The 9975-nt window shown below is 44.5% G+C and overlaps 1 protein-coding gene across 3 annotated transcripts in view; it reads left to right on the top strand.

Moving 5' to 3' along the window:
* The first annotated feature begins 4998 nt into the window (after positions 1–4998).
* The window catches only part of CUNH21orf91 (chromosome unknown C21orf91 homolog), a 22081-nt gene continuing 17104 nt past the window's right edge, over positions 4999–9975 (top strand). For 2 of the 3 annotated variants that reach the window (XM_017808045.1, XM_017808047.1), the window contains exons 1-2: positions 4999–5043; positions 5422–5551. In XM_017808045.1, the coding sequence (XP_017663534.1) occupies positions 5428–5551 (124 nt within the window). In that variant the 5' untranslated portion in view covers positions 4999–5043; positions 5422–5427. The other variant, XM_017808046.1, reaches the window with a different exon arrangement.

Raw genomic sequence — 9975 nt, forward strand, 5'->3', positions numbered from 1 at the left:
CTGTGATTCAGGAGTAATTTTAGGTTGGCTCAGCTTCCTTCATTTTGTGGCCTATTAGATTTGTTTTTCTAACCTGAAAAAATATACAACGTGACTTTGCAAAGAATATTTTTTCACACTAGCTCAGTATTTAATTTCAGGGGCCAATCGTGAAGCCAAAAAACAATGAGTAACCCATCCTTTTCTAGCTGCTTTACTGAAATTACATCTGTGAATTAGACCAGTGGTTAGCTTTTAGAATTTTCCTTAGCAGTGTCTGTTCAAGTCTGGTGCTGAGTTTACTGAGTGTGAGGAACAGCCCTACACCTCCTGTCACTGAAAAATGAACAAAACTAAACTTCCACAGAAGAAGATCTCAGTTTAATGAAGGCATACAATTCAGTGAGTGTGAGAAGAAAAAGAAAGTAGAAGAGCTAAAGTCTGGTGGTGTGCCAAAGCACAGACAGGACTGCTCAGAAAGGTGCAGTGGAGAAACTGTGTGGTTTCATATGGCATAACAGGAGGGACATACAGGAGAAAAACAGTCACAAGAGGAAGAAGAGAAAAACAGAAGGTGGCAGGAGAGGAAAGACTAGGGCTGTCTTTACCCATGTATTCATGCAGTTGGCTTAAACTGGTTCTTGACACTGCTCTCTTGAAGGTGTGGGCAATCATGCAGTGAACTGGACAGAAACCTGACTGATGCTGGTTACTTTTCAGCACATAGTCCAACAAAAATAAATTAAAAAAGGAAGGTGGAAAATGGATAGAAGCAGGGAATACTCAGTTGGCACCACTGCCAAAAAGAGAATCATTGGATCAGAGCCTGGAGGGAAGATACAGCAAAGGGACTGGATAAAGGAACAGGACCAGGAGCAAGAGATAAAACTGGTGGGTACATGAAGTTTGATGCAATTTCAGACTGCTGGAAGGTCACTCTCATCCCAAAAACCCTTGCACCAAATCTAACAATGATGTAGCTGAACATACAGACATTTCAACAAGTTGATTAAGAAAAGTTTCAATTTTTCTTTTTAATTTTGTTTTCTTTTCTTTTCTTTTGTATCACCTCAGTGACTCATTTCACCTTGCAGCAGCCATAGGATCACCAGATCCAACAGAAAGGAAATGGCAGGGAGAGAGGAAGTGTAACTACTTCTTTTCAATTAGGTTTTATACCACATGCTAAGGGCACTAAGACTACTCAATAAAGATTTCAAACAGTACATTACAGCAAATGCTGCCTACTGAGTGAAGCTGAAAGACAACTGGGAGAGTAAGAAGAGATAACAGGTCACAAAATAGAGGAGGGAGTATAGGATAGGGGATACAGCAAATTATTCCTGTCTATACCTGTCTTTCAGGGGTGAAAGACAAAATAAACCAGGAAAGGTTAGAGAATGCAGGAGCAAAAAATCTGTTTAAAAAAGAAAGACAGCAACAAGTAAAAGAAACTAGGAAAGAAACCATCATAATACAAAAAAAAACACAGAAGAGTTGGAGAAAATACACGTGTTTATTGGCTGCAGACAGAGGAACATGAAGATCTGCCAGACTGCCAAGAAAAGCCCCAGTCGTCTGACCTACCAAGGGGAAAAATATCCCCAAGCCCAGGAGAGAGCAAGAGGAAGAGAGTAGAGAGGGAAGAGAAAGAAGCCAGGCTTCAATATATCACCTTTTAGATGTTTTCATGGTGGCAGACCTACTTCACCTAGACTGAGTTTCAAATTCAAAATTTTTACAAACTTCTCTCATTTCCTGGGTTTCCTTTAACATATGCATGAAAAACCTACACAGATTTCAGCAGCGTCAATACTATTTGTGATCTCCACTGGGGATCTCCACTGCAGTATTTTTGAAAATGCCCAAGAAACCCCACCTCTCCCTGCACTCCTGTTTAACACTGTATTTGTCAGTAAAAAATGCCTTTTACCTTTAAAACTCCTAAATGTTTTCCTCAGGAAACTGGAACTAAGTATGCCCATAAGCTTTCATTTCTAACATGTAGTTATTTGGAGTGAAGATCCTGATGAAGCTCCAGCCATGATTTTATGATACAGGGTGCAGAGTACTCATTTTCCTCTATGCATTACCCCTTCACTTGCCTTCCCACCAGTGCCTATAGGGCTGCAGTGTGAAGTAGTGTGAATTGATCTGAGGCAGAATTAACACTCTTTCTTTAAACCAGTGATCCAGTCCCTTGTGTCACCTAACAAACACTGAAACACAGAAAAAACAGCGTGGGAACATGATCAAGCAGCTGGGGGAAGGTGAAGCAGTGTGAATTACTGAAACACGACCACTGCCAAAGCCTCCCTATAAAAAAAAAATGCAAACTCAGTAGGGAAAAAGAAACACAGATTTGTTTGCTACTAAAATAATTTTCCAGTGTAAGTAAACTGTTAGCTAGAATAACATGCACTGATGAACCAAGGGCCTTGGGAGGAAATGTCTATGTATGTCTAAATAGAAACTACACCATAGGCAGCAGTTAAGATTCTAAAATCTTTATCTCAGTATTTGCCAGGATTTTTCATAAATTTGAGCCTGAAATATTAGGTCTCTTTCACTATTTTCACTGCAATGACTTCTATATTTTAGAGCAATATTTGACAAGAAAAGAAGCTCAGTTACAGAGAGCCATACTGTCTCCCACATGTAATTTATTAACAAGATTCATGACTTTTTTGCCCTTGGATTTCACAGCATCTGCTGCTGCACTTTGGCAATAGGCTCTTGAGACTCAATAGAAATCAGATTCTGGAGGGGAAAATACTTCAATAATTATAGATTTTATAAATCCCTACCATCATTTGTCCAGTCTCTCCTTTATGTTTTTAAATCTTCCACCCCAGGTTGACATCTCTTTTTCCGTTTTAATACTGCATCTGCAATGAAGTCAAGGTGCTGCTCTTTTGCTACTCTACATATATATCAAAAGAGCAGATGATGAGGGGACAAGGACATGCAACCCCTCTGACAAATCCCATTCTCACCCTGTGGTAGAAACAGTTTGAGGAAGATTTCAAGGAGGTCTGGGATTAAATACACTCCATCATCCCCAACAAAAGCAAATCTAAAGTCGACTCACTACTGAAGAGCTGTGAAGGATGGCTCTCTAGCACAGTCTAGGATTTCTTTTTTCATAGAATTGTTGAATGGTTTGGGTTGGAGAGGATCTCAAAAATCATCTCATTCCAACTCCCCTGCCATGGACAGGGATACCTTCCACTAGACCAGGTTGCTCAGAGCTCCATCCAACCTGACCTTGAACACTGCCAGGGACGGGGTATCCACAGCTTCTCTGGGAAACCTGTTCCAGTGCCTCACCACTCTCACAGTAAAGAATTTCCTCCTAATATCTAATCTAAATCTACTATCTGTCAGTTTGAAGCCATTTTCCCCTGTCCTGTCACTACACGCTCTTGTAAATAGTCTCTCTTCACCTTTTCTTTAGGCTCCCTTCAGGTTCTGGAAGGCTGCAATTAGGTCACCCCAAAGCCTTCTCTTTTCCAGGCTGAACAATCCCAATTCTCTCAGCCTTTTCTCATAGCAGAGATGCTCCAGCCCCCTCATCATCTTGGTGGTGTCCTCTGGACTCGCTCCAACAGGTCCATGTCCTTCCTGTGCTGGGGACCCCAGAGCTGGAGGCAGCACTGCAGGTGGGGTCTCACCAGAGCAGAGCAGAGGGGCAGAATCCCCTCCCTCCCCTGCTGCCCACACTGCTTTGGATGCAGCCCAGGACACGAGGGGTTTCTGGGTTCCCAGTGCACATGGCTGGGTCATGTCCAGCCTCTCACCCACCAGCACCCCCAAGTCCTTCTCAGCAGGACTGCTCTCAGTCTGTTCACCCCCCCACCTGGATTGGTACCAGGGTTGCTCCGACCCAGATGCAGCACCTTGCACTTGATCTTTTTAAACCTCATGAGATTCCCATGGTCCCACTTCTCAAGCTTGTCCAGGTCCCTCTGGATGGCATTCCATCCTTTTCTTTTTGACAAAATTCAAGAAAACGCCCCAAGAAAACACAACGAAAGAAACAATCAAAACAGCAGAGGCACGTTTTGACCAAGGAGGTTCTGGAAGATTACTTAGGTCTCCCATAAATAACACCACTTTGACATGTAGGAATGTGCTGCACGTAATTTCCGTCAGTTGTGGAAATTCTCCAGACGATACAATCGGTCTCTTCCCAGTGGTGCCAACCAACAGGACAAAAGGCAACGGGCAGGAACTGATACACAGGAAGTTCCACCTAAACACGAGGAAGAACTTTACTGTACAGTCACTATGCACTGGAACCGATTGCCCAGATAGGGTGTGAAGTCTCCCTCACTGGAGATTTTCCAGAACCCTCTGGACACAACCCTGTGCTGTGTGCTCTGGGATGACCCTGCTGGAGCAGGGAGGATGGACAGGTGACCCACTGTGGTTCGTTGCAGCCAGACCCACTCTGTGATTCTGTGACCAGCTGTGGCTTTATCTGCGAGGCGAAAGCAGAGACCTGGCTGGGTTTGGCTTTCCATTCGCGAATGGAATCGATATTCCGTCACTCTGCGTTGTTTTGTTTTGGGGTTTTTTTGGCACTCCTAACAAAACCTAACCACTCGGGATCTCAGGGATCGTCTGCCTTATACACGACCAGCTAATTAAGTGTATATATACGCTACGGAACCCGCACCAGACAACCACTGTCGCGACAGGAGCAGCGCCGCGACAGCGCCCGCCTGCCCGCCCACCTTCCCCTCGCACACGCCCCGCCCACGCGGGAGAGTCCAAGTGCTGCGGGCGGGGGGAGCGCAGCCGCCTTACGTCGCTGTGCCCGCCCGGAGGGTCTGTAAAGCCGGATCCCCTCGCTGCTCCCGCCTCGCCGCCCTGCTCCGCCCGCTCCGGGGCGATCTCGGCCGCCAAGGGGCGGCGGGGCGCGGCCGCGGGACCTGCGAGGCCCCCCCCGCGCCGCCGGGGCCGTGGTGGTGGCCGGAAGCGGCGGGCGGTGCCCGGCGCCCGGAGCGGCGGCGGCGGCGGCGCGGGCGGACAAAGCGGAGCGTGGCCGGGGCGGGGGCGGTGAGCGGGCACGGAGCCGGGGGTCGGGAGAGGGGTAGGATTGGGGGTAGGGCCCGGGACAGGGGATAGGGTACAGCCAGGGCTGCCGCGGGGCTGGCGGTGACGGGGCGTCCGCGCCGCGGGAGGGAGGGACGAAGTGGGCAGCGATGGTGGAGCTGATGGTGGAGCTGCGTGGGAGCGGGACGGGACGGGGCAGTCCCCGGGGGAAGGGAGGGAGAAGTCTCGGTCCGTGCTGTGCGGCCTGGCCTCAGTTTCTCCGAAGGGAAAACTTTCCCGGGACGCTCCCGCCCTCGCTCCGCCCGGGGGGGTCCGGCGGGGGCTGATCCCCGGGGGGAGCTCCCGGGATAACGATGCCGTCCCTTGCCGCCCCCTCCGCAGGGCACTATGAACGAGGAGCAGTTCGTGAGCATCGACCTGGACGATGACAACGTGTGCAGTGTGTGCAAGCTGGGCACCGAGAAGGAGACGCTCTCCTTCTGCCACGTCTGCTTCGAGCTCAACATCGAAGGTGAGGAGTTACAGGGGGTCCCCGTGTGTCATTCCCGGCCACCGCGCCGGGCGCGGGGCTGAGCGCCGGCGGAGCTCGGCTGAAAGCTCTCGTCGAGTCTTAGCTCTGAAAACGCGTACCTGTAGAAAGTTTTCCTGCTGGCCAAACTAGTTTGTTTTCTCGCTCATCTCCTCTAAAAGGTGGGTGCCCTGCCTGCTCTCTGGCGCCTGCTCCTCCTGATGCGGAGATGAGCACCCCTTCCCAGAGCCTCTGAAATGCCCGGGTGTTAGTGTCATCATCTGGTATTAGATCTCAGATGTTAAACTTCCGACCTTAATTCGGGGGGGTTGTTCAATAGTTAGAGGGTGTCTACCTGTAAAACTAGCTTAAGCTGCAAATTTTAAAGCATAATAGTTTGGAAGCAGATCAGTGTTTCACTTTCATTAGAAGTACTCAGAGTATTATTTCCTTTCGCTTTCGTAAGATGTGTAATAATATGTGTAATATGATAGAACTGGATTCATTGTCAAAGCTTCTTCAAGTCTGCAAATTGTGAAGTAGGAATTTTGTCTGTGTTTTAAAAGACTAGTCATATAAAACCATTTTGGGTTTAGATTAGTATTTTTAGAATTTGAAACCTTGTTTTGCTAAAGAATTTACCCATTTTGTTGCTCTTCGTGCATGAATGAACAGTAGATTACCTATTTCCCTTTTTTTAAATCAAATAAGGATTTATGGGTTTTTTGCTTGCCTTTGGGGCAACAAAGTAATTGGTTCCAGTTACATAGAGTGATCTTTGCCAATTGTATGTGGATGTGACTACCTAAAGTGATTTATGTGCGTGTGGGGCAATTGAATATGAAGATCTCAACAGTATCATGTGATTAGTCCCATTTCTTGATGACAGTAGATTTTTGTTGCTAGAAGAGGCAGTGTATTTTAATCTGAACAATACTTTGATACTTCAGTAATAATTGGAATGCTTTCTGGTTTTGTTTAGAAGAGACATGCTTGTGTATTTGCACTTTCTGTGAAAACTCAAGAGCAGCTGTCCTAACCTAACACAACCTGTCAGTCTGAGTTTTCTTACTGCTTTAAAATGTTAGGTTTGGAGTGCTCAGTATGGAGTGAAGATGTTTCTCTCTGTAGGCTTTAAAAACATATTGACACAATGAGAATTAGGTACTTCCACTACATTCTGAAGCTTTGAAAAGTGTTGAAAGAGATAAAACAGAACACATTAAAAAAATTGCTGGATGGTTCCTGTGCTCTGTTGTTTGAGATAAGCTGTGGATTTGTTGAAGTTACTTATTATGACTGTGACTTTACAAAATTATCATGTGTTTTAGGGGGAACAGCTCTTTTTTTTCGCCTTTAAATAGCCTTGAAATAGGAAAGAATTAATCTGTGCAGGAGACTACTTTACATAATCTTCTACATTTTCAGTTAATTTTGAAAGGACACTACTTGAACAGAATGTTGATGAAAGCTCCCCTGAAATTACATGGCCCACTATATTCCCAATCTTTTATTTTGCTTAGTGAAAGAAAAGTATACATATTTTTGATCATTGTAACATCAAAATACCTCAATTTCTGATAATCTGTCTCCTGTGTGCCACTTTAAAAAGATGTACTGTCACTGCTTATAGGAACGGGAGGCTTAAAGGTGACAGAGGCTGTGTCAGTGACTTTATGAAGAATCATTATAAGACTTTTTAGCTGAACTACTGCATGAGCCCACTCTTTACCATACCTACGGTCACATTTTCCTACTTTTGACATATCTCTGCATTCCTGTGTTTTCTTGTGACAAAGGCTGATTTTGATACATCTAAACTAACAGTCTTTTGGCATTTAAACTAACAGCCCCGGGTACAGCATGAGATGGATAATTCACTAATGCAGAATGCTGTGCTGGATGTTTTCATAGTGACCTCCTGCTTGTGTTTTAATGAAGTTCAGATGCATTATAACATAGCTCCCGTTGAACAGAATCAGCTGTACGTTGCATCAGCTCTGTAGATGTGTTATCCCACACTTAAAAATGTCATTGTCACTAATAGCTTGCCTTTTTATTTAACATCATATTTAAAAATCTAAGCAATTAAAACCTGTACATATATAGTTAAGTAATTCAGGAAGCGAAGTAGGGTATTCTAAAAAGATATTCATGCAGCAGCTAGGACAGGCTTGCTCATTTTTGGTGTGGATGTCCATGTGGAACTGCTCCCTCGGAGAAGCAGGAAATAGCAGAGCAGGCAGGCTATTAGTCACAGCTCAGCATCTTGCAGGATGCTTGAGCACTCCCACTGTTTGCAGCACCCTGTTAACTTCCATGTGTTAAGTGCTGTCTGATTTAATGAGAATGTATAGCACCTCTTCCATCTTCCCTGACCATGCAGTCAGCACTAGGAGGTGGGTCAGGATAGGAGGGAGCACTAGAGGTGTGTAATGCAAGGGCAAGCAGTGGGCTTAGGCAGTGTTAGGTTTCCAGCTGGACTCAATGATCCTAAAGGTCTTTTCCAACCTAAATAATTCTGATTCATGAGTCTGTGTATAAAGGTTTCCCAATTTCCTTTTTTAGAAGGGCGTCATATTCCAGTGCTCTAGCAAAAGTGATGAGAACAGTTCTGTTTCCCTTCATGTCAGCATCTGATTGCTTAAAGCTGGATACACAAATCCATGTGCTCAGAACTGATCCAGCCCAGGGCTGAACCCCCTCTGAAGCAGTCTTTCACAAATTTATATGAAAAAAACCACTACAAAAATGTAGTTTACTTAGCTGCACTTAATTACAGTGTTGTTTAGTGCTTGTGGGTCTTTGTGTCTTCTGGCATCCGTGGGTTCAACAGCTCTGCAGGTTTGCTTGTGTCTCAGTGGTGATGTTGTTGATTGTCTTGGGTCAGTAAGGGGAGTAATTAGAAGTGAGCGACTTGGAGACCATCCCCATCTGTAATAATGACTCAACAGACTTCTTCCTGGGTCAGTGTTGTGACATGGCTCAGCCTTTACCTTCCTGACACTGGGGTGTTCGTTTGTAACCTTTATTATGTTTATTAGCTTTGTAATGATATATAATTGGGGGGTAAAAAATCAAGCTGCTCTTCTAGTCCTTTACAGAGAATACTGCTGTACAGGAAGCCTAATCTGTGGTCTGTCTTAATTGAGTAACTGCTGAGTTTCTGAATGAGGAAGTCAGTTACTGTGTAATAAAACTTTTATATTTTTATCAGATATCAGGTCTTCATCATGAGTTTTTTAGTATTAGATTTTTAGTCTTTTACTGAATTAAAATGATAGCTTAGCCTAACCTGTGATTATACATCCTAGTAAGTTCAGGTAATTCACAGAAACTGCTGGTTTGAGAGCAATTTGGAGATAAGCTGTGGTGTCTGTCCCAGAATTTATTCAGGAGGGATGTATAAGGATTATAGGATCTGTTTCTCTAAAGCTGACAGAAAGAGTGGTAGCAAAGGGAGAAGAAAAAGGAGCGTGGGCATAAGGAATAAGTAAAGCCAAGATGCAGATTTAAATTTTCCTCTTTTATATGTCATCAACCTTCCTTGAACAAGGAAAGAGCAACATTCTCAGGAGAGTTCAGGAGTGCTGATTTTCAGTCTAAAAGAGGTGGGGGAGGTGTTTTCTCTGGAAAGGACAGTATTTTTAACCTGTTGCACTGGCTCATCCAGCTCGCTGAATTTGAGGATTCATGCTCAGGGAAGCCAAGTGGACTAAGCCACACATAAATACTTCTATTGCCAAAGTAGCTTTTGTGTCTGGAGGATCATTGTCAGGTGATTTAACACAGCAGAATACGAATGTGCTTCTTAAAGTTTAAAATATGCAAAGTACTTACATGTGAAATTCTAAACATTTTGAGAAGTGGAGCTGATTCTGTATGGTGTGTTTAAATTTCCAGAGGGGGCTTAGAATATCCTGGTGGTGTGGACCTGCTGGAGTTTGAGGTTGGCTTTTGCTTGCCTTGTGCAGGTGAAGTGAACACCAGAGATTGTGTATTGTTTGTTTTTACAAGTAGGTGTAGTAATACAGTAGTAATCAGTGGATTGAAACAGGAAATGTTTTGAATTCATTTGTAACTAGTTTGCATAAGCCAGGAAATCATGTGTTGTGTGTTAGTTGGGACAAAGTTCTTCATTTTAATTTCATTAGAATATGAGAAAACTATTAACTGAACTCTGGTAGAGACAGAATACTAACAACAGGTCTGCAGTTGTATCTGGAGATTAGGGGGGGAATACATGGACACTCAAAAATATATGCGTGTGTATGGTGAGGAACTGTCTGTAAATGGATATATCAACAAAGCAAAATCCTCTACCTCAATATGGTGTCCCTACAAGCTGCTATGAGACTCCAATTTTCCGAGGGGGTTGGTCTTTAAGGTCCCTTCCAACCCAAACCATTCAACAATTCTATGAAAAA

Source organism: Lepidothrix coronata, unplaced genomic scaffold (assembly GCF_001604755.1).
Source record: "Lepidothrix coronata isolate B3197 unplaced genomic scaffold, Lepidothrix_coronata-1.0 Scaffold21, whole genome shotgun sequence".
Taxonomy (NCBI): domain Eukaryota; kingdom Metazoa; phylum Chordata; class Aves; order Passeriformes; family Pipridae; genus Lepidothrix; species Lepidothrix coronata.